At 43.9% G+C, this 26,001-nt stretch overlaps 1 protein-coding gene across 1 annotated transcript in view; it reads right to left on the reverse strand.

Moving 5' to 3' along the window:
* Positions 1 to 484: 484 nt before the first annotated feature.
* The window catches only part of LOC124788150 (nucleolar complex protein 2 homolog), a 143,188-nt gene continuing 117,671 nt past the window's right edge, over positions 485 to 26,001 (reverse strand). The window contains exons 12-13 of the mRNA XM_047255300.1: positions 25,661 to 25,776; positions 485 to 894 (exon numbers count right to left, since the gene is read on the reverse strand). Coding sequence (XP_047111256.1) covers positions 732 to 894; positions 25,661 to 25,776 — 279 coding nt within the window. The 3' untranslated portion in view covers positions 485 to 731. The remainder of the gene's footprint in view (positions 895 to 25,660; positions 25,777 to 26,001) is intronic.

Here is a 26,001-nt window from a genome sequence, read left to right on the forward strand (position 1 = left end):
ATGTATGTGACATACAAATGTCAATGAATTACCTAAATTTTATGTTACTGAATATTGTCACCATATAACACTTGATTATTGTAAATATGCATATATTAGCTTTTCTACAGCTGCAGGTGTACTAAAATTTAATTTTTAATTAGCGGTTACTTCTACAGCAACTTTTTAATCAGTAAAATTTCAAATTTAAGGGAATTTTAAAATCTCAAAACCTCTTTCCCAAGCTACTCATTTAGAAGCAGCCAACCTCTCAAGTAAGTTACTTCCTTTCCCCCCCCCCCCCCCCCCCCCCCCCCCTTTCCCATATCGTGTTGCTAGATGCAGTAAAATGATTTAACATTTCATTTCTAAAGATGTCAGAAAGGAAGGTTTGTTTTTAGTACTAGGCAAAATACCATTTTCAGGCAAATGTGGAATCAATAAGGTTCATTATATTTAATATTATTTAGTATTTAATTGAGTTTTGCACATGTGATTCTGTATAAAAATTCCACAAAACCAGTTACAAATTTCTGTCCAAGATGAATAATGTACATAGTTTACAAATTTCTGTGTTCAAGGTAAAAATCATGCTTGAGTGGGTTTCAACTGTATGACGCAAACGGGTTTACAAAGTATTTATAAAACTAACAAAGTGTTTAATTTTAATTCATATTTTATCTACAAAATATTAAATTATTAAGTATAGTATATAATACAAATTTTACAACTTAATAGTAATACACGTCATTCTATTCACTTTCAGAAAATTCAAAATCTTCAACAATGTCCTCCACCTCTTCTCCTTCTTCAGGCTTTATCTTCATCTCTGATTTTATCTTTGTCTCAGTTTTGGGATTCTGCTGTTTCTTACTTCCTCTTTTACCTCTCTTCTTCTTGGACTGAGCTTCAGCACTGTAGAACCAAATAATATGAATCAGCAGTGATCTAAGAAACCGTACAATCTCAGATTATTACTTAAGACTGTAATATGAAATAACTACAACTAAATCAGTAAAGCTCTTGTTAGAAAGACAGATTGAATTATGTTTAGCATCTTATCAACGAGATAATTAGACACAGAGCATACGCTTGGACAGAATGAGAATGGGGAAGGAAATCAACCATGTCCATTCCCAGGAACCATCTTAGCACTCATCTTAATCAATGCACAGAAAAAAACCTTTATTTAGATGGTTCACAGGGCTTCAAATCTCACTTCTCCCAGGGTCTTAACGATGACACCATCTCAATTGGGTAATTTTGATGAGCTGTGCTGCACTTTGTCTGTTCTGTCCTAAAAAAAGGAACCCACAATGGCCGCGTGCGCGCGCGTGTGTGTGTGTGTGTGTGTGTGTGTGTGTGTGTTTTGCACATGCGTGCTTGTGCACATGTGCTCAAGTTACCCTTTTGCACATGTGCTCAAGTTACCCTTTACTCTACAGCACTGGCCTGATTTCAACATACACCTGGCCTGAACTTATTCTAATATAAATCCCTCCCCCTACTTGATTATACTTACCCTTACCGTATCTGTTTGATCTCTCTCTCTCTCTCTCTCTCTCTCTCTCTCTCACCCATACCACTGATTAGTATGCAGCCTCTTGATCACTTTGAACATGCCACATATTTAAATTTTGACCACTGCTGGCTTTTCACTGTTAATTCTTCTAGCGTTCTGTAGCATCTGCTTTGGCTGACCATCCTGAGTGACTTCCATACCCAAGTTTTCTTTCTTCCAATCATTTACTGTTACTATATGATGGAATCCCATTTCAAAAGCTACTTTAACTATTGTCTGTATCTATCGACATACCTCTTGCTATCTTATATTTACTCTGTTTCAGTTTCATTTTTCATTATAGTATTTACATGACTACTAGCTATTACCGAAAAACTTATGTGCGGTGTAGAAACAACTGTCACAGATACATTACATTATTATGGTTTTAAACAGATTTCTATGATCTTTTGAGAAACTTTTTAGTTGTCTACGAAAATTATAAACAGAAGAGACACTGAACAAGAGACAGGCACCTATATTAAATGATAAATGTTGAAAATATGAGCTAATATTGCAGCAAGATTTGTTATGTTGTTCACATTAAAATATTCCCTTTAAGCACGAGTGCCGTCCTCACTTTTATTTTGAAGAGTAACACTTCTTTCAAATTTTTGATTGCAAATAACAGATGACTGACTGTCTAACAAATGTTATTAGAGTGAAATTCTACATGTATTATACCAATGGAAACTGCAGGATGAAAACAACACTAAAAAAAAAGCAAGCAAGCCCCCCCCCCCCCCCCCCACACACACACACACAAATCTGACGATACTGTTTTTTGGTAGTAGTATGTCCAGATATAGTTGGGGTAGAGGTGGAGGTTAGAGACACATTCTAAGGCAACTGGAAGGAAGATGTATAGGGCAAGGATGGGGCAGATAAGTATAGGGTGGCATGGGGAATTGGGGAGGAGGCTAGATGTGGGGGATCAATGATTAAATCAAGGACCAGAAGAAATTGATTGAAAAATAACAGAAGAGCAAAAAGCAAGAGCAAGTGAGTGGGAAGAGATCAGCTGAAGTTGTGGATTAGTGACATTGAAGCCATGAGGATTGTAGGAGTGAACAAGTGTTGGAGGTGCTGAAGTCTGGTAGAGTTTGTGGTCACCCACGGCCTGGTAGTGGACAACAAAGGTTGTTGTTGTGGTCCAATGAGTGACGAACAATAACAGCAGCCCAACAGTTATATTGTCAGTTGATGGTTGTTAGAGGCAGAATGCCATGCTGTTTGCTTAACCGAAGGAGAACTGTGGTGCTAGATTCTTTCAGCAAAGAGAATCTTCTCACAAAGGTATTTAAGGATATCAAAGGTATTTAAGGATATCAAAGGACAACATGACCCAGTAATACTTCCTTTTGCCATAACCTCATAATTAAAAGTAAAGAAGGTTGCTGTGATTGACCTATCAAGGCACATCTGCAACAGCTTTACAGCAAGTGGCTTCTTCAAGGAGACCATGTCCTCAATCCAGAGGATAAGTTACATGCTGGAACAGAATCTCAAGTGAATTCATCTCTGAAAGAAACAAAAAATGATGCAGTTCCAGTGTTATTGCTAGCTCACAAGTTAGCTTATGGGAGGAGTTCCAGGAGATTTACAAATCGAAATATCTGCAATAATGCAGTATTTGATGGATTAAAAAAAGAAAGTAATACCCCAAACTACTGGCTTAGAAAGTTGAGCAAATCTTTATTTTATTTCTTCTTCTATTACCAAAATGTGGACAGTCAACTAATAGCACAGGTTTACAATAGACAGCATCAACTTCTCAGGGTGAGCTTACGACACTTTATACCAATCAAAATCGAACAACAGGCACTCCAGGTAGGAATACCAACAATGTAGATAAAGACACATTGCTACTTGCTATAATGAAGACACATCAAGTTCAGACAGGCACAATAAAAATATACTTACATAAAGTCTTCAGCCACAGCCATCATCAGTAAAAAAAGAGAGATACACATCATTCACACACACAAGCAAGCACGACTCCTGCACACATGACCGCCAACTTCAGCAAATCGGGCCAGAATGAAACTATCATGTGGGATGCAAGCAGCAATCTGGATGGGGTGAGGAAGGGAAAGGGATAGTAGTGTACAGGTGTGTGTGTGTGTGTGTGTGTGTGTGTGTGTGTGTGTGTGTGTGTGTGTGTGTGTGTGTGTGTGGAGGGGGGGGGGGGAGGGAGAGGGAGAGGGGGAGAGAGAGAGAGAGAGAGAGAGAGAGAGAGAGAGAGAGAGAGAGAGAGAGACATATGCTGTCTGATGGAGTGTGTAGGGACTAGACTGGCAACAGGTGCAGAGTCAAGAGGTTGTGGGGCAGGGAGGTGAGGAAAATAGACGCAAAAAAGGAGAGGAGTGGGGAAAGAAGGGTGGATGGTTTGGCAGGGGGCTGCAAATAAACAGGGGGAGAAATGTGAATGGGGAGGAGATGATAGGACAGATAGGGTGGAAACTGTTGCATGGAGGGTGTGGGGACAGTACCATAGCTTGATGCCGGGATAATTATGGGAGTGGAGAATGTGTTGTAACGATAACTCCCATCTGTGCAATTCAGAAAAGCTCATGGTGGAGGGAATGATCCAGATGGCTTGGGTAGCACAGCAGCCATTGAAATCAAGCGTGTTATGTTTAGCTGCATGTTGTGCCACAAGGTCTACTTTGCTCCTGGCCTAGTTTGGCAGTGTCCGTTCATCCTGATGGACAGCTGGCTGGTAGTCATGCCAACATAAAAGCTGTGCAATGATTGCAGCAGAGCTGGTAAATGACATGGCTGCTTTCACAGGTGGGCTGGCCCCTGATGGAGTAGGATAAACCCGTGAGAGAACTGTAATAGAAAATGCTGGGTAGGTGGACTGGGCAGGTTTTGCACCTGGGTCTCCCACATGGGTATGATCCTTGTTGCAAGGGTTAGGGATTGGGAGTGGCATGGGGATGGACTATGATGTTGTGGAGATTGGGTGGGTGACTTAACACCACCTTAAGAGGGGTAGAAAGTATCTCGGGTACGATGTCCCTCATTTCAGGGCATGATGATAGGTAATCAAAGCCCTGGCGAAGGATGTGGTTCAGTTGTTCCAGTCCAGTGTCATATTGGGTGATGAAGGGGACACTCCTTTGTGACTGATTCTTGGGGGTGGTGTGGGGTGTGAGGGGAAATGGCACAAGAGATCTATTTGTGGACCAGGTCTGTGGGATAGTGCTGTTCTGTGAAGGTCTTGGTGTGCCCCTCAGCACACTGAGCAAGGGAGCTTTTGTCACTACACACACGCCATCCTCGGGTGGCTAGGCTGTATAGGAGGGATTTTTTCATGCCAAAGGGATGACAGCTATCAAAATGCATAAACTGTTGGTAGTTGGTGGGTTTAAGGTGGACAGAGGAGTGGATGGAGCCATCAGAGTGGAGGACATCAACATCTGGTAGGGTGGTACACTAGGTTGAGGAGAACCACGTGAAACAGATAGGAGAGGAGAGGAGATGTTGAGGTTGTGAAGTAACGAAGATAAAGTGTCTTGGCCCTGAGTATAGATCGAGATATCTTCAATGAACCTTAACCAGACTAGGGGTTTGGTGTTTTGGGAAGCTAGGAATATCTCCTCTAGATGATCCACAAAAAGGTTGGCATAGAAGGGTTCCATGTGGGTACCCATGGTTGTGCCATGGATTTTTTAGCACATGTTCCCTTCAAATGAGAAGTGGGTAGCATACAGTTAGTAAGGTGTATGAGGAATAAGGTAGTGAGTTTGGAGTCTGAAGAACATGGCGGAAGGTAGTGTTCAATAACAGTAAGACCACAAGCGTGAGGGGTGTTGGTGTATGGGGAGGGTGTGTCAACAGTGACAAGTACGGATCCAGGAGGTAAAGGGGTGGGGATGGTGTAGTCGGTGAAGGAAGTTGTTGGTGTCTTTGATGTGTGAGCTAGATTACAGGCAATTGGTTGGAGGTGTTGGTCAATGAGGGCTGAAATTCTTTCAGTGGGGGCACAATAACAGCCACAATGGGATGTCCATGATTGTTGGATTTGTGGATTTTGGGAATATGTAGAAGGTTGGTTTGCAGTGTGTCATAGTGGCAAGGAGGGAAATGGATTGAGGGGAGACATTTTGGGAAGGGCCTAGGGCTTTAAGTGGGTATTGCAGTTTGTGTTGGACTTCTGGGATGGGATAACTCTGGCAGTGTTGATACGTGGAGGAGTCAAATAATTGGTGGAGGCCTTCTGCCAGGTAGTCACTGCAAGGTTGTGTATGGTTGTTCTTTTTTCTACTGAAAGGTGGATGTTCTGAGGAAGGGACCTGGGAAAGGATGGTGAGGGTAAATTAGTCCTGGAAAGTGACCAGCAGGTGCTAGGTGTGAGTGGGGAGGATCATGGTTGGGATGATGGTATGAACTGGAAGAGGCAGGGTTCAATTGTGGAATTAGGATGGTTTTGGTCGGAGGGATTGACGACATAGAAGTGCTTCCATTGCAGGGATCGGGAGATGGTGAGTATGTCTTTGACAAGTACAACTTGGTTAAATTTGGGTGTATGGCTAACGATGAGGCCTTTGGACAGCACTGAAACTTCTGTGGAGCTGAGGGTTTTGGTGGAAAGGTTAACAACAGTGTTATGGAAATGTTTTGGCTGTGGACTTGCTGGAGAGTTGGTAGGGAATAGTGGGGAATGTTGCAAGTTGAAAAAGGTCAGCTATGCATGGTTTTGGTGCTTTGAGGGGTGGACGAGGAGAGATACTGTGAGTAAAATAGGTGTTGGACAATGAGGTGGCAGTAGGATTTTAGCATGTTGGATAATGTATGGAAGTGGTGCTGGTGCTGGTGAGCAAACGATTCAATTTCAAAGAAGAGATATATGAAGTATGGACTGCAGAGCAGTGTATCTTTCACAGGGAACAGAGTTGGTTCTGGGAAGCCTGTGCCATGGAGATGTGTTTTTGCAGTGCCACATTTGCAAGGGCCTGGGATTGACAGAATCTGAAAAGCTGAAGGTCATTGTGAAAGGAGGGGTGGGGGTCCAGAGAAAGGAATCTTAGCAGTTAGGCCGTTTGAAGGGATTCCATGGTCTACGCAGCATTTGAGAAACAAGATGTGGGAAAGGAATACTTTTCTGAACTGGTGTAGAAAGGTGGAGCCATGGTCCATTGTGGTAGGAATGGTGTAAACGAAATGGGAATGATGCAGAAATGGGCAAAGAGGTGTTGATGGTTGTGAGAAGAGCTGCACTCTTGAAAAGATATGTAAAGATACACAGAAGCAAGCACAGATATGCAAAAATACACACACATCCACAAAAATACACACAAATACGTACAAATATCATTTACCAGCTCTGCTGCAGTCATTGCACAGCTTTTTATATTGGTATGACTACCAACCAGCTGTCCACCAGCATGAACAGCCACTGCCAAATTGTGGCCAAGAGCGAAGTAGACCACCCTGTAGCACAACATGCAGCTGAACATAACACACTTGATTTCAATGGCTGTTTCACTACCCGAACCATCTGGATCCACCCCTCCACCACCACCTTGTCTGAACTGTGCAGATGCGAGTTATCCTTACAACTTATTCTCTGCTCTCATAATTATCCCGGCCTCAATCTATAGTAACATACTATACCCACACCCTCCACCCAACAGTTTCCATCCCATCTGTCCGATTATCTCCTTCTCACTCTTATTTCCCACCCTGTTTATTTGCAGCCCTCTGCCAATGCATCCGCCCGTCTTTCCCTGCTCTTCTCCTTTTTGCACCTTGTTTCCCCACCTCCCACCTCCCTGCCCCACAGCCTCCTGAAGCTGTGCCTGTTGGTGGTCTAGTCCTTACACACTCCACGAGACAGCGTTTGTCTCTCTCCCCTCCCCTCCCCTCCCCTCCCCCCTTCCCCACTCATACACTACTATCCCTTCCCCTTCCCCACCCCTCCAGATTGCTGCTTGCATTCGACATGATAGTTGCATTCCAGCATGAGATACTGGAGTTGGCGGTCATGTGTGTCTGAGCTTGTGTGTGTGTGTGTGTGTGTGTGTGTGTGTGTGTATGTGTGTGTGTGTGTTTCATTTACTGGTGATGGCTGTAGTCAAAAGATTTATGTAATTATATTATAACTGTGCTTGTCTGCTACTTTACAGGTAAGTAGCAATCTGTCTTTTTCTGCATTGTTGATAATCCTGCCTGGAGTTTCCATTGTTTGATTTTTGCCGGGCGTCTTCTTCCATCCTACAACCCTGTGATATTTTCCTTTGTTACTCTTCTCTACAGCATTACTCTTCTCATTTTCCATTCTCTCTATTCTTTCCTGTTTATTCACCACCTTCCCAACTGCATCTACTTCTGAGCCACAGTGTACCAACGATTGCGTGCACAACACAGACTCTGTGACCATATGGATTGTTGATGATGCCCCAGATTCTTTGCTCTAATAGTTATATAATTATATTTATCCCACTTCATCCCTCATCCTGACGTGCTTTAGGATTTTGTTTTCCACACCTGCCCTTGCCACACGAACTTTTGATCCTCGACCTAACCAACTCCCTCCCTCTCTCTTCGCTTATGTATCTGTGTGTATTTTTACATATCTGTGCGTATTTTCTCAGGGTGTAATACATGGACAAGGAAAGAAATTCCCTGATTTTTCCCAGATTTACCGGTTAAAAGTACACTTTCTCCCAGATGAAGATACACTTTTTCCGTGTTAAGTGACAGTATACTCTCATTTGGCACTGTAAGACTCATCAATCCTTTGAATGTTTATGGCTTCAAATACCAGAGTAGAATTCCCAGCACTTTAGAAAACGAAACTCTGGGGGGAAAAACATGTTTTGAAAGACCTTTGATGTGCAGCACATGTATGCTGCATATTTTCGTATTACGAAGGTTTAAATTCGATTTCACCAAACACTGCATGTCACTTTCCGAAGCACTGAAATTGAGATTGCGATGCGCTTTTGTAAGCCAGTCATAGCTCATGTCACGTGATCTCGCCAGCTGATGACAGCATAGGACACGTGATGTAGTCAGCAAATAGCAAGATCACTCTTAAGTAGCGCGAACACACAAATAAGAAAAGTTAATGGTTTAAATTAATATACATAGCTTTCACATATAATATTGGTCTCGAAGATTAATAAGCTGGAAGAGAAGCTAAGCTTCTACATATAATGTTGATCTTTTTTGTGCTTGTTACACTTTAAGATACATCACACAAACATGCCAGTAAAATTTTTAATAACAATGTAAATGTCTGATCTTCTGGACTCAAAATTCTTCTAAATGATCGTCCTCAAAGAGTTGATTTTTAAATGAGAGTCAAACGCTTTGTAATTTAAGAAATCCATCGTACATTCTCGCATATAGCTCATCTTAAGTAAAAGGAAATCTGCTTTGAATGTAACGCTTTTCAAACCACCATTCGTAATATTTTCCCGCGACCTGTTAAAAATAGGTTCGTTTCTGCAGTTGCAAGAGACCGCCAGATAACAAGCGTCACAGCGCTTGCGCACCTACGATGAAGCAGGAAGCCCATTGTTCGTACGTGTAAAACATTAAAAGATTGTACATTATGTCATAAAAGAAACAAGACACCAGAGGATACTTCAAGAGCATCGGAATTTCGTGACCCATACTAAAACGCATAATTCAGCTTAAAATGCACATTAGTATGTAAATTTTCTTGGAGTACCAGTACTGTATTATCTCATGTTCTGTATTATCTCATGTTCTGTATTATCTCATGTTCTGTATTATCTCATGTTCTTTATTATGGCATAATGCCATATGTGCACTTGAAATGCAGTGAACAGTTGAAACTAACCAATAGTCTGAAATTAAACACTTAGTTTCAAATAAATTGACTGCCTCAACAGAAAAGATTAATAAAAGCCAAATCTCTCTATCAAACCGGCAAAAAAAACTTCATTGTTCTGTAAGGCGATTAATGTTTGACTGTCAGAAAGGTGGAAATAAAATCTAAAACTAATAACATATTTTCACCTTCCGTAATAACGCGAACGTATTTTAATTCATTTGATAGCTCCCGGCCACAGAAATCCGTTTTGTTATCATTTAACGTGAGAGCAACAAACGAAGAGAAAACAACAAAATCACTAAACGTAAACATAGGTCACGTGGAGACGACCCACCTCCCCTCCACAAGTCAGACTGCTCTGTGCATCAACTCCAGATTTAATAATTTCTGAGCCGGGGCAATATAAAGTAGTGGCCACACTTCTGTAACCAGAAGCGGGAGAAGGTACTACCCATACACGACTCAAAATTGCGCGTGCGCAAGTCTGCCCGCAACTGCTCAAACGAATCTAATTCAAACAGTTGTCACGCCACGCTCATCGGAGGCAATTTGTTGTTACAAAGCATTGCATAGTCTTCCTAAAGCCTTTGACAAACTTCGCTGTTGGCAGACGCTTGTACGAGCACCGATTTGTTGTTGTATATGGTGCATTTCCTTTGAAACTTAAGTTTTATTTTCGTTTTTTTTTTTGGTGCAGTATTATTCTGCAGTACTGGGATACAGTAATATCCTTTGTTAGAGTATTGCTTCTTACCAGTCAAAGTCACAAAAATGTAACTGAAAAGTAAAACAATGAAAACTTACAGGAATTCCAAACAATTCCCGGGTTTTTCCCGGTTTTCTCCTGGATGAAAAAATTCCAGGGTTTTTCCCGGATCTCCTGATTGTCCCGGGTCGTATACATCCTGTTTCTGCATGTCTTTACGTATTTTTCATGCGCCTTTAATGTCTTTTGGCTTATACAGCTCCTCTCACAACCATTAACACCTATTATGCCCATTTCTGCATCAATACCCTTGTCTTTAAACCATTCTTACCACAATGGAACCTGGCTCCATTTCTCTGCACCAATTCAGAAAAGTATCCCTTTCCTAGAACCCAGTCCCACATCCGGTTTCTCAAATGCTGCCTAAAGCCAGGAATCCCTCCAGACGGATTAACTTTACAGATTCCTTTGTCTGGATCCTACCTCCCCTTTCACAATGACCTACAGCTTTTCAGATTCTGCCAATCTCTGGCCCTCACAAACCCAGTACTGCAAAAACACTTCGGCATGGCACAGGTATCCCAGAAACACCTCTGTTCCCTCCGCAGGATACTACCATTCTGCAATACCTACTCTGCAACTGAATCCCTATCACCAGCACCTGGTGGAGCATTCCAGGTACGACCTCCATAAGTTATCCAATCTGCTGACATCCCATTCCTGCCTCGGGGCACCACTATACAATGCCTATCGAACCTACAGTGTTCCTCCTCATCCACCCGATACCAGCTAAACCCTGCCAAGCTGACCTTTCCAATTTGCCACATCCCCAAAACTCCCTGCCAACTCTCCACTACAATCAGAGCTGAAACATTTCCATAATACTGTTGTTAACGTTTACACCAAAACCCCCAGCTCCATAGAAGTTCCAGTGCCATCCAAAGGCCTCACATTTAGCCCACAACCAAATTTAACCATGCTGGACTTGTCCAAGACCTACTCTCCTTGTGCCAATACCTGCAGTGGAAGCATTTCCCTTCCAACAATCCCTCCACCCACAACCACCCTGATTCCAACATTGAATCCTGCCTCTTCCAGTCCATACCATCATCCCAACCATGATCCTCCCCACTCCCACCTAGCACCTGTTGGCCACTTTCCAGGACTAATTTACCCTCAGCATCCTTTCCCAGGTCCCTTCCTCAGAACACCCACCTTTCAGTAGAAAAAAGAACAACCATACACAACCTTGCAGTAACTACATGGCAGAAGGCCTCCACCAATTATCTGACTCCTCCACCTATCAACTCTGCCAGAGTTATCCCATCCCAGAAGTCCAACACAAAGTGTAATACCCACTTAAAGCCCTAGGCCCTTCCCAGAACATCTCCCCTCAATCCATTTCCCTCCTTGCCACTATGACACACTGCAAACCAATCTTATACATATTCCCAAAATCCACAAATCCAACAATCATGGACATCCCATTGTGGCTGTTATTGTGCTCCCACTGAAAGAATTTCAGCCCTCATTGACCAATACCTCCATCCAACTGCCTGTAATCCAGCTCACGCATCAAAGACACCCAACAACTTCCTTCACCAACTACACCATCCCCACCCCTTTACCTCCTGGATCTGTACTCATCACTATTGACGCTCCCTCCCCATCCACCAACATCCCTCACACCCGTTGTCTTAATGCTATTGAACCCTACCTTTCCCAATGTTCTTCAGAGTCCCAACTCACTATCTCATTCCTCACGAACCTTATTAACTTTATCCTAACCCACAACTACTTTCATTTGAAGGGAAGATATATAAATAGATCCACGGCACAGCCATGGGCAGCCACATGGCACCCTCCTATGCCAACCTTTTTATGGGCCATCTAGAGGAGATTTTCGAAGCCTCCCAGAGCACCAAACCCCTAGTCTGGTTAAGTGATGATATCTTCATGATCTGGACTTTGAGCCAAGACACACTATCATTGTTCCTTCAAAACATCAACACCTTCTCTCCCATCCATTTCACATGTTCCTCTTCAACACAGTGTACCACTGAACTAGATGTTTATGTCCCTCACTCTGATGGCTCCATCCGCACCTCTGTCCACATTAAACCCACCAACTACCAACAGTTTCTGCATTTTCACAGTTGTCATATCTTTCCACCAAAAAATCCCTCCTACACAGACTCACAGACTGTTCACCTGGGGAAGGCATATATGCAAAAACTCCCTTGCTCAGTATGCTCAGGGTATCACCAATGTCTTCACAGACAGCCACTATCCCACAGCCCTAGTCTACAAACAAATCTCCTGTACCATTTCCCCTCCCACCCCTTATCCTCCCACCACCCCCAAGAACCAGTCAATACAACCCCACACTGGAACAACCAAACCACATCCTACGCCAGGGCTTTGATTAGCTATCATCATGCCCTGAAATGAGGCACACCCTAACCGAGATACTTTGCACCCCCCCCCCCCCCCCCCCCTAAAGTGGTGTTCCTACACAACATCCTACTCCATCCCTATGCCACTTCCAGTTCCAACCCCTTGCCACAAGGATCATATCCGTGTGGGAGAGACAGCTGCAAAACCTGCCCAATCCATCCACCAAACATTTCCTATTCCTGTCACAGGTTTATCCTACTCCATCATGGGCCAGCCCATCTGTGAAATCAGCCATGTCATTTACCAGTTCTGCTGCAATCATTGCACAGCTTTTACATTGGTATGACTATCAACCAGCTGTCCATCGAGATGAACGGCCACTGCCAAACTAGGCCAGGAGCAAAGTAGAGCATTCTGTGGCACAACATGCAGCTGAACATATCTCACTCGATTACAATGGTTGCTTCACTACTCAAGCCATTTGGATCCTTCCCTCCACCACCAGGTTCTCTGAACTGTGCAGATGGGAGTTATCCTTACCGTATCTTCTCTGGTCCCGTAATTATCCTGGCCTCTACCTACAGTAACTTACTGTCCCCACATCCTCCACCCAACAGTTTCCACCCCATTTGTCCTATCATCTACTCCCCATTCTCATCTCTCCTCCTGTTTATTTGCAGCCCTCTGCCAACGCATCCACCCGTCTTTCCCCGCTCCTCTCCTTTTTTGCTCCTTTTTTCCTCACCTTTCTGCTCCACAACCTCTTGACTCTGCGCCTGTTGCCAGTCTAGTCCCTATACGCTCCACCAGACAGCATATGTATCTCTCCCTCCCAACCTGTGGCATAATTCGTATCACTTCAGGCAGTGGGGTTACCTTATTGAATTTAGCATATGTTAAAATTCAGGAGTAGGTACGAAACATGTTCTTTTGTTTGCTCAAAAAAAATTCCTGCCCTGAGATACAGGCTTCCAAAGATGACACGGCAAACACCATTTTGAAGATGCAAATTTCAGAAAAATATTTAAAATGCTGTATCTCTGTAACGGTTCTAGATATTTTGTTAGTTTTTTTATTTAAAAGATAATTGCTTTATGATTACAATGGTATCCTCCATTTGGACATATCTGTTAAAGTTCTTTTACTGTTGCCTTTTGAATTTTTTAAATAATTTACAGAAAAAACTTTTCAAAAATGTCAATCCAGTAAAGTTAGTTTTTTTTCTGTTGATCAGTACCACGTAGTACTATATTCTCTGTAAAGGATAGCTTCCACTTTTTAAGTTGGGCAGGTTTTATTTTTAAAAATCATTTTTTTAACTTTCAAGGGTAATATATGTTTTCACTGAAGTTGTTTCTTACTAATTTCTTTGTTACAATGTTTATGTCTACTGTCTTTGTAACAGTTATTTCTTATCACTTTCTTTGTTGCAGATATTGCTTACAGTTTTAGTCGTTTCTTGTCAGTTTTTTTGTCGTGGTTGTTCATTGCAGGTTTCTGTATTGTAGCTGTTCAGTGCTAATTTGTTTACTGAAGAGACTTCTAAGAAATATGAGACAATCCAATGAGTTCTGTGTTTTTGTGAGGAATTTGGCAGTTGACACGGTTGCAGTGTGTTCTTTGAAAAGGGCTGTTTGAAATGTCTTCTGACTGGGGTCACAGGAGAGTGAAGTGTGCTGATTATTTGCATACCCATAAAAGAGTGATATGTAAGACAAACAAAAAAAACAGACTTTGTTCAAGTTGGGGAATAAGTGTTCTCATTTGAAGACTCTTGTTTCAAAGTGAAGATATTTCCAGTGATAACTCTGTGTGTTCTAAATGTTTTGACAGAATAACAACAATGATAATATCTCAACAAGGTACAAACAGGTAGAAGACATTAAAACAAGGAAGCATGGGAATAAAAAGGAGAAGCCAGCCACTCTGCAATGCATTAAAACCCTCACCCTGAAAGCACTAGGGCAGAGGACACACAGGGACAAAGGAATGTGCTAAAATTTAAATCAAATGATAAAAATCACCCTCATGAATAATACATAAAACTAAATCAGCCAATGAGGCATTATCAGGTAAAATTAGCAGCAATGATTCCAGTGACTGAAGACTTCGCCGCAGGGCAGTCAAAGTAGGACAGTGCACCAGGACACGAGCCCCTCTCAACCGGGTGCCACATCGACACTGAGGCGGATTTTCATGGTGAAGCAGGTAGCCATGGGTCACCCAAGCGTGACCAATGCGGAGCTGGCAGAGAACCACAGAATCCAAGCGAGAGGCCCACATTGAGGACTTCCACACATTCATAGTCTCCTTAATGGCTCGCAATTTGATGTGTGTAGTGAGATAATTACACCATTCCGTCTCCCAAAGGTGAAAAACCTTGTGGCGTAAAAATGATCACAGGTAAGTTACAGGAATGCCGATCTCCAGAAGTGGGTTCCGTGTAGCCTGTTTCATCAGCCTGTAGGCACGTTCATTGCCTGGGATTCCGACGTGGCCTGGGGTCCACACAAACACCACAGAATGACTGAACCATTCCACGGCATACAGGGACTCTTGAATACAGGGACTCTTGAATGCTCGCTACCAAAGAATGGCGAGGGTAGCACTGCTCGATAGCTTGTAGGCTGCTCAAGGAATCAGTACACAGGAGAAATGATTCACCAGGGCATGAGCAGATGTGCTCAAGAGCACGAGATATAGCAGCCAGCTCTGCAGCGAAAACACTGCAGCCATCTGGCAAGGAGTGCTGTTCAATATGTCCACCATGAACATATGCAAAACCCATGTGACCCATCAGCCATGGAGCCGTCGGTGTAAACTACTTTATGGCACCAGTACATGTTGAGAATCAATAGGAAGTGGCAGCGGAGAGCCGCAGGGTTAACGGAGTCCTCAGGGTCATGCGAAAGGTCCAGAAGACTCTGCGGCCCAGGTGTACACCATGGAGGTGTACGTGAAAGGACCTTGAGGAGAGGTGATAAAGGGAAGGACTCCAGTTCAGACAGAAGGGACAGCACGCGAACCAAAATTGTGAGCTCTGACCTGGGCCGCTAATATGGCAGATGTTCCGCCATGGTTGGGAAAAGGAGACAGTAATTAGGATGCTCAAGAGAGCTATGAATATATGCAATGTAACTGGCAAGAAGTTGTGCACGTCTGGTCTTCAATGGAGGCACTCCAGCCTCCACCAGTAAGCTGGTAATTGGACTCATCCTAAAAGCTCCTGTCACTAGTCTAACTCTGCAGTGGTGTACAGGGTCGAGTAAATGCAACGCTCAGGGTGCAGCCGAACCATAAATGACACTCCTATAGTCAAGGCGGCTTTGTACAGGGGCTCTGTAGAGCTGCAGCAGCGTAAAGCGATCTGCACCCCAGCTTATGTTGCTCAGGCAGTGGACAGCACTGAGTTGCTGCCAGCACTTCCGCTTAAGCTGACGAAGGTGAGGAAGCCAAGTCAATCGGGTGTCAAAAACCAGCCCTAAGAATTGATATCTATCTGCTACAGTGAGTGGATTGTCAATAAGGTAAAATTCTGGTTCCGGATGAATGGTACGATGCTGGCAGAAGTGCACAACACACGGCTTTGTGGCTGAAAACTGGAAGCAGTGGGCTAGAGCCCATGACTGTACCTTGTGGATGGCTCCCTGAGGCACCACTAAGCAACACCAGTACTAGAGGAGCAGTACAAAATGCAGAAGTTGTCTGCATACAGAGAAGGTGAGATGGACAGCCTTACAGCTGCTGCCCGGCCATTAATGGCCACTAAGAATAGAGACACACTCAATACAGAGCCCTGCAGGACTCCATTCACCTGGATATGGGGGGAACTATGGGAGACACCAACCTGGACACGGAAAGTATGAAGCGACAGGAAATTTTGGATAAAAATCGGGAGCATAATCATATAATGTGGCAAGGATATGATGTCGCCAGGTCGTGTCGTAAGATTTTCATAAGTCAAAAAAGATGGCAACACGCTGTTGGCATCTGGAAAAGGCTATTCGGATGGCAGACTCAAGGGACACAAGATGATCAGTGGTTGAGTGACCCTGGCGGAAACTGCCTTGACATGGAGCCAGTAGGCCACGTGACTCGTGGACACAACCCATCCGCCACCACACCATACGTTCTAGTAGCTTAAAAAGAATGCTGGTGAGGCTGATGGGCCAACAGCTATCCACATCAATCGGGTTTCTGCTGGGGTTGAGCAATGGTATGATGGTGCCCTCCCGTTATTGTGATGGAAAGACGCCAACACACCAAATTCGGTTGAAGATGACGAGGAGATATCACTTGTAGTCAGACAAGAAATGTTTAAGCATCTGACTGTGGATCCGATCTGGCCCAGGAGCTGTGTTGGGGCAATGTGCAAGGGCACTGAGGCGCTGCAACTTTGTAAATGTGGTGTTATAGGGTTCACTGTGGTGTTTAGTCAACGAGAGGACTTTCCCTTCCATCCGCAGTTTAAGAGTGCGAAAGCCTGGGAGGTAATTCTCCGATGTAGGCACATGAGCGAAGTGCTCAGCAATCACGTTTGCATTGATAGATAATACACCATCGATGGTAATGCCACGGACACCTGTTGGGGTCTGGTACCCAAAACCACATCTGATCTTCATCCAGACTTGGGAAAGTGATGTATGGCACCCAATGGTCAAGACATACCTCTCCCAACACTCCTGTTTCCGTCGTTTTATAAGCTGGCAAACATGGGCACGGAGCTGCTTAAAGGCTATTAGGTGCTCTAGGGATGGGTGCCTCTTACGTCTTATGTCTGACTCGGCAACTTCCAGCGACCACCAACGTACTGACTTTTGCTGGGGCCACGCTAAAAAAAAGAGGGATTGCGTTTTCCGCCACAGAATTGATCGTTGTAGTTACCTCCTCAACCACAACATCAATGGCACCATGTGGGGGAGTTTTAACGGTGACAGCAGAGGTGAAAGCTTCCCAGTCTGCCTTGTTGAAACCCCATCTGGGTAGGTGTTCGTGGGCATGATGCTGTGGGAGTGACGAGAAGATGGGGAAGTGGTCACTACCACACAGGTCATTATGTACTCTCCAGTGGACATGTGGGAGAAGTCCTGGGCTGCAGAGGGATAAATCAATCGTCAAGTAAGTGCCGTGAGCCACACTGAAATGTGTGGGGGCCCCAGTATTTAAGAGGCAGAGGTCGAATTGAGACAGTACTGTTTCGATATCTCTGCCTCGGTCAGTAAGCACGGTGCCACCCCACAAGGGGTTATGGGCATTAAAATCTCCCAAGTGTAGGAAGGGGTTAGGGAGTTGATCAATCAGTGCAGCTAATACATTTGGGGGTACTGCACCATCTGGAGGGAGATATACACTGCAGACAGTTATTTCCTGTGTCATCCTTATTCTGACAGCCACAGCTTCAAAAGTGGTTTGAAGGGGCACAGTTTCACTACAAACTGAGTTTAGGACATAAACACAAACTCCACCTGACACTCGATTATAGTCATTATGGTTCCTGTAATATCACTTAGAGCAGTGGAGGGCAGGGGTCCGCATTGCCGGGAGCCAGGTTTCCTGGAGTGCAATGCAGAAAACAGGTGTAAAGCTTAACAACTGCCATAGCTCAGCCAGGTGGTGGAAATAAAAGCAGTAATTCCACTGGAGGATGACGTTATCATGAGGCAAGGAAGCCATGAAACGCTCAATGAGGCAGGTTATGCCTCAGGGTCACCTGCTGCCACCGATTGACACCTGTGCGATGGACATCCATTGTGTCTGAGGGCCCAGAGAGATCTAGGTCCTCAGTAGACGACAGAATCTCCACTTCATCCTCAGATGCAGAGCTTGTAGGGAGGGGTGGAATGTGTGCCTCCACAATGTCTGGGTTCTTGGGGGTCGTCTTCTTTTTGGTTTTCTCTCGCTGCACCTTTGGCTGTTCTAGCTGGGAGGGCTTCACTGGGTCAGTCTCAGGGACTGATGAGGACCGTGGGGGTTGGGGTGGGGGGGCAGGGGGTGTTGCTCCTGAAGTAGGTGCTGCAGGAGCAACAGGGAGGGAAGTGCCCCCCACCATCAAGGGGGCAGGTGGAGTCTGACGGTTCTGAGAGCCAACTACATGTGGCGGAACGGAAGGTGCTAGAACCGTTGTCATAGCGGCGGTGTAAGTGGATGTCATATGCACAGGATTTAGCCTCTCATATTTTCTCTTAGCCTCGGCAGGTCAGTCATTCCAGTGTCTTGTATTCCATGACTTTCCTCTCTTTCTGTAAGATCCTGCAGTCTGGTGAGAAAGGTGAATGATGTTCTCTGCAGTTGACACAGATGGGAGGTGGGACACATGAAATATTGGGATGTGATGGACACCCGCAATCTCGCATGTGATGGTGGAAGTACAGCGGTAAGACATATGGCCGAACTTCCAGCATTTAAAGCACTGCAACGGGGAAGGGATATACAGCTTGACATCACACAGTAGACCAACAGCTTGACCTTCTCGAGTAATGTGTCACCCTCAAAATTCCAGGAATAAGGCACTGGTGGCAACCTGATTATTCCTCGGACCCCGATGGACAAGCTGGACGAAATGAACAACTCGCCGCTCTAAATTGGCGAGCAGCTCGTCATCAGACTGCAAGAGAATGTCCTTGTGGATAATGCCCTGGACCATATCTAGGCTCTTATGGGGCGTGATGATAACAGATACATCCCCAACATGTCACAAGCGAGTAATGCCTGTGACTGGGCGAAGGATGCTGTTTTCTTCAAGACAATTTGGGCAAGCCCTCCACCTCCCCAAACTTGTCCTCTAAATGCTCCACAAAAAACTGAGGCTTCATTGACATGGAAGATTCGCCATCAACTCTTGTGCATACAAGGTACCAGGGCGAATAAGCGTTGCTGCTATCCTTAGCCTGGCATTCCTCCCATGGTGTGGCCAGGGAAGGGAACAATTTTGGGTCATATTTCTGTGCAATTAATTGATCCCATGAACGGTTACAGACTGCTGGTGGTTGATCACCAGCAAGAGATGATGTACTACACTTCATGGCGTGTCATCTGCCCAGTTGCCACCCACTCGACCGAGCCGCAGCGAAGGCCACCTGGCGGGATGGCCACTGCAGGAGTTCCAATGCCCCAGGGTGACGGGCACCTACTCCTTGGCATATGTGGACAGTTAACGGCGCAGGCATCAGCAGAGTGATCCCTGTGTGGTCAGGGGGCTACAACCAACAGGGTACATGGCAGCCCCACCACAACAGATGGCTACCATGCTGGATATCAAGTGCCAACGGGCAAACAAATCCATTATCATTGTCAGCACAGAAAACGATACTGAGCAGTGGATGGAAGAAAATGCACCCAGGTGGGCGACCTCGCCCAACAGCTGGAGAATGAGAGGAAGTGCACATCACCATTGACGAAGGATGTGAAAGATCTCAGTGCATGGTGGACACGATGCACCATGTACGGCACCCTTCCCCAATTGGCTCACTCTTCGGGAAAATTTTGATAAATGGAGGTCAAACCCTACAGGGGACCATCACATGAAGGCCGAAAAGTGGGAGACTCCTTTGAGTCGCCTCTTACGACAGGCAGGAATAGTTCGGACTTATTCTAACCCCTGGACTCGCAGGGGGAGCTTTGTGTGTTAGCTTTGAAGAACTTACTGGAGCATGTGACATATGACACCTTGGTTGGGCATGTGAAGTCATTAGTAGTCTGTGATGTAAAGCAAGAGACTTGTTTGTTTCAAGAACGTGGTGACTGCCCTAGAAAGCGAGGAATGTCTTTACAGACACTTGGCCTGGACGACGTAGTGGGTGACTCTGCAGAAATTACATATGGAACATAGGAGGAAAATAAACTAATTAAGAAAACTGTTGCCTTTGACAGTTTCATTGACGAACTTGGTAAATGGTCAGTGAAAGCAGTAACACGCCAGCATCTGAAGAAATTGCAACAACACCACACTGCAGAAGTGAAAGGGTGTGTACAGGCTGAAGAACTATATTTAGTGCTTCACTGTGACTTTGCTGGTAACTGGTCTGTAATTATTCCATAAGAAGTACAAGGGTATCATTGGAGTAATGATCAGGTTTCAATCTTTACAGGATTGACATTTTCAAAACAAGACCACAAGTGTTGCAGTTATAAGTGCTTTGCTAGCAATGCATAAAATTCTTCAACTGTAAACAGGGGCAGAGAAGATCATCATTATTTCTGATGGTGCTCCTAGTCATTTTAAAAATCGTTACCAGCTGTCTGAATTGAGGAAGTCGCTTGTGCCAACTGATGGGGTATACAGTGCTGTTGGTCATAGGAAGGGGCCTTGTGATGTGTAAGAGGCCTGCTGAAGCACCATGCTACAAAACATAATCTTTCCAGACCAAATACAGCTGTGATTCAGAATGCTGAGGATTTTACGAGAGTCGTGAAATCTTACACATCCACAGCTCTCATTCTTTTGTCTGAAGAGGAAATCGAAGAATTCCGTGAGCAGAAAAAAGAAGAATGGTCCAAACAAACTATTCCTGTGAAAGGAATTCAGAAGACACATTTTTGGACTCAAAGTGATTGGTGAACTCACCTTGCATGCCCTTTAAAGAGCAAGAAAGAAGAAAATTCGTTCATTTGGCCAACACCTCAGAAACAGCAGGATAATATTCAGATTCACAACCTGAGAAGGTGGAGTTTGTGGTGTGTGTGTATGACTGTGACTGATGGATTGCAGAGACTAATAGACAACAGTTATGAGTTAAATGACATTGTAGTGAACTTTATGCTACCACATGGACCAGCTGCTGGATACAGGTTTCCAGCTGAAGAACAGCAATGTCGCTATCAGTGCTCACTCCCTGTTCACAATATTTTGAAGACTCGAAGTGCTCCAGTTCCTCTTGGTTCAACAGATATAGGAAGATACTGAAGCAGTAGAACACATTTTTAGTTCATTGACTGGCTAATTTCAGTACAAAACAGAGTGCACAGAAGTTTTATAAATTGAAACCTTTAAGTCTTTGGACCTTTCACACACATTTTGGAACCATTTAAAATGCTTGAAAATGAGTCTCTTACTCATCTTTCAAAACTAAAATTATTTTAAATAAGGCTAGGTTTTGATTTTTATGAGCCTGTTAAATGATAATAAAACAGATTTTATGTATGGCAAAAATTTCAGATGTTTATAAAATCTGTTCAACCTAAAAGTGGAAGCTCTTCTTTTCAGGGAATGTAGAACTATATGGTACTAATCAACAGACAAAAAATTAAAATTTTATGGATTGGTATTTTTGAAAATTCTTTTTCCATAAATTATAAAAAAGTTCAGAACACTATAGTAAAAGAACTTTGACAGGTAAGTCCAAATGGAGGATGTCTTTGTAATCATAAAGCAATTAGCTTTCAAATTAAAAAAATAAATAAATCTAGCACTGTTCCAGAAATACAGCATTTTAAATTTTTTTCCAAAATTCGCATCTTCAAAATGGTATGTGCAGTGTCATCTTTGGAAGGCTGTATCTCAGAGCAGTTTTTTTTTAAGGAAAAAAAAAATCGTGTTTCTTACTTAGTCCTTCACTTTAACATATGCTAAATTCAGTATCATCTGAGACTACAAAGGTATAATTTTTTCCTAGCCTGCCTGAATTGATATGGACTATGCCATGTACACTACTACCCATTCCCTTTCCCCACTCCATCCAGATTGCTGCTTGCATCCCAATTGATAGTTGCATTATGGCCCAAGATGCTGCAGTTGGCGGTCATGTGTGTATACTGGTAAAACAATTTATAATTCCATAAAATAGTGATCAATAAGCCTCCTCATAACAGAGGTTTGCCTTACATTTAGGGTGTCAAAGCATTTAAACCCATTCGGTACATTAGAGGTCTGATGGTAGCAATGCCCTGACCTAAATTTTTGTTAGCTGAAGTCAGTCCCAGTAATTTACATTCCGCTTACTAAGAAAGTTGCGGTCGATCAAGAACACTTTTTAATAAAACATAGCCTGTCATATTTTTGATATGTTTTGTAATTTACAACTTTCTGTTCTAATTGATGACAAGAATTTTATTATGCTTTCTGTGGAACATTTCCGCTACACTGGTAAGTCAAATGAAGCCTTAACATATTGCATATTGTTAGAGTTAGTAATGTTGTTTATTTATCAAATGTAAATTAAGTCGTCATGATGTTGAATTGTGTTACTACATTTGTTAGGTTAATAAGTAATAATATAGGAAAAGGAAAGTTGCTACATATAGTGCAGATGCTGAGTCGTGTGCGTAGAAGGAGAGAAGTAAAAAGACTGGGTGCATTGGTGGAATGAGGGCTGTGTAGTGCTGGTTGGTTGTTTCGGGGAAGGAGACCAGACAGCGAGGTCATCGGTCTCATCGGATTAGGGAAGGACGGGGAAGGAAGTCGGCCGTGCCCTTTGAAAGGAACCATCCCGGCATTTGCCTGGAGCGATTTAGGGAAATCACGGAAAACCTAAATCAGGATGGCTGGACGCAGGATTGAACCGTCGTCCTCCCGAATGCGAGTCCAGTGTCTAACCACTGCGCCACCTCACTCGGTGTGTGTAGTGCTGGAATGGGAACAGGGACTGGATGGGTGAGAGCCAGGAGAGTTACAGGAACGTAGGATATATTGCAGGGAGAGCTCCCACCTGTGCAGTTCAGAAAACATGGTGGTGGTGGGAAGGATCCATATGGCACAGGCTGTGAAGCAGTCATTGAAATGAAGGGTGTCATGTTGGGCAGTGTACTCAGCAACAGGGTGGTCCACTTGTTTCTTGGCCACAGTTCGTTGGTGGCCATTCGTGCGGACTGACAGCTTGTTGGTTGTCACGCCCACATATAATGCAGCATAGTGGTTACATCTAGGTCTATTACAGTGATAGGAGCCATGAGTTAAGGGGCTGGGAGCAGGGGTTGTGTAGGAACGGATGAGTATTGTGTAGATTTGGTGGACGGCGGAATACCACTGTGGGAGGAGTGGAAACGATAGAGGGCAGGGCATTTCTCATTTCAGGCCATGATGAGAGGTAGTTGAAACCCTCACAGAGAATGTAATTCAGTTGTTCCAGTCCTGAGTGATACTCAGTTACGGGGGAATGCTTCTCTGTGGTTGGACGGTGAGACTTTGGGAGGTCTATCCTTCCCACCCCTCCACAGTGGTATTCTGCCATCAACCGAACCTACACAATATACTCGTCCATCCCTACACAACCCCTGCTCCCAGCCCCTTACCTCATGGCTCACATTCCTGTGATAGACCTTGGATGCAAGACCTGTCCCACACATCCTCCCATCACAACCTACTCCAGTCCTGTCATTAACATAACCGACCCCATCAAAGGCAGGGCTACCTGTGAAACCAGTTATGTAATATACAAGCTAAGATATAACCACTATGCTGCATTATATGTGGGCATGACAACCAACAAGCTGTCTGTCTGCACAAATGGCCACTGACAAACTGTGGCCAAAAAGCAAGTGGACCACCCTGTTGCTGAGCACACTGCCCAACATAACATCCTTTATTTCAATGACTGCTTCACAGCCTGTTCCATATAGATCCTTCCCGCCAACACCAGGTTCTGAACCGCACAGGTAGGAGCCCACCCTGCAATATACCCTACGTTCCTGTAACTCTCCTGGCCTCAACCTTCGTTAGTCATTTTTCTCACCAATCCAGCCCCTTCCCTGTCCTCATTCCAGCACTAAACAACCCTCATTCCATCAATGCACCCGGTCTCTTTAATTCTGTCCTTTTCTGAAACCTCCCCTCCCCCCCTTCCCTGCCCTTCATCTAACGTCCAGACTGTACCTTACTGCCCTACCCTCTCTCCCTCTCATCCTTGTGTGCTCCTCAGCAGTTCTTCCTATCCCCCAGCCCTTTCCTGCTATCCCTCCCCCTCCCCGCCCCAGATTCCTCTTTGTCCTTACCCCACCAAGTTGCAATTCCCACCATGCACTACTGCTGTTGCTCACAGTGTGGTTTCAGCTGCCAGAGGCTGCAGTTGTGTGTGTGAGCTGCATTTGTGTATGTGTGTTTGTTGTCCATCTTCTACAAAGGCCTTGGTGGCCAAAAGCTTATATTGTGACAGTCTTTTTGTTGTACCTATCTGCAACTCACCATCTCCGCTATAGGGTGAGCAGCAACTTTCTTTTTCATAATATTATGTGTGTGTTATGTGACACACAATCAGGAGCATGCCATGAAGCAAACATTACCTCAAAGAGTTTTCGTATAGCTTTTTGACAAATTTTGGCAATTGAAATTGCTTATGTGACCTCTTTTACTTTAAGTGAGACATAAATTACAACAGTATCAGCCAGCTGCTGGTATGGCAGCAACATGATGCATGTGTAAATGTGCACAAAATAAAAAAAAGGGCATGTCAGCATCTTTAGCCCTTGCAGACATCAACAACACATCTACCCTTTCCAGGACACTGCACATTGAAGCCAACAACGGGACATTCCACACTAAACGGGTAATAATAGTGGTGGAAAACAAAAATAATTATCATCATTATCACTGATAGCATATAATATACATAGCAAAAAATTGCAAAACTAACTTTGTCCTTTTAATTTTAACCACAAAGTCATTATTATTGTGGATATCTGAAGGTATACCTGCAGATGCTTGCACTGTTACATATTCTTATCTGCGAAGCAGTTATTGCTACGGATATCCACATCTGCACAGACCTCAAACCACAGAGGGACAACGTTTTGATTTGACGCAAATAATAACTATCAAAGTGGTCGGTGAACTCTATGTCGATAGAGAAATTTTATGGTACAGTATGGAAGGTGAAGGCTCATTTAATTAGGCATGGCCACGTGAAGCGAATCTGGAAATGGATGCTGAAGTTCTAGAGAAATAAGCAGGGGCTGTTCTCATCATGCACACAGACCATCAAGATATCAATGACTCTCGACCGCGGTATGGTAATGGAAGGTGTCTTGTGAGTATTCATGGCAGTTCTGTTGATTTGTTTGTAAAATTGGACTTTGGAGGAGAAATAATTAAGGATCAGGATTTGGTTAGTCAAAATTATTATAAATAAGATGGTGGGTCTGAGTTCAGGAAGATGCTAGGAAAGGAAGCAGATGTTAATATGTAGGGACGGACATTCACAGCAACAAGCAAGGACTAACAAACAGGAACTGCAGGGAAAATCAGTACAGGAGGTATAGCCCAAAGCCTTCTTACCCAAAGAATTCATCTGCATCAGATTCGTCGGATGGAAACAGCTCCACAGGACCATCATCGTCGCCTGCTGTGGATTTAACTGGCTTCTTTATAACTGGGATGTTGTAATCTCCAAGCTGAAATTTGATGCCACAGCAAAATATAAAAGAATCAAATATAATAATGCAAACAAAACACAAAAGTTGTTAACTTTTGTGGTGTAAAGAAATTTACAAATGTAGGTAGAAAATTCTGTTACTAGTCGATTCTGTAAAGCTTTTAGTACACTTCTTGCGAGTCAAGTTAATAGAAATAACATTAAATTGCAGTTTGGATGTTTTATATTAACAGAGGCACTTGAC

Source organism: Schistocerca piceifrons, chromosome 1 (genome assembly GCF_021461385.2).
Source record: "Schistocerca piceifrons isolate TAMUIC-IGC-003096 chromosome 1, iqSchPice1.1, whole genome shotgun sequence".
Taxonomy (NCBI): domain Eukaryota; kingdom Metazoa; phylum Arthropoda; class Insecta; order Orthoptera; family Acrididae; genus Schistocerca; species Schistocerca piceifrons.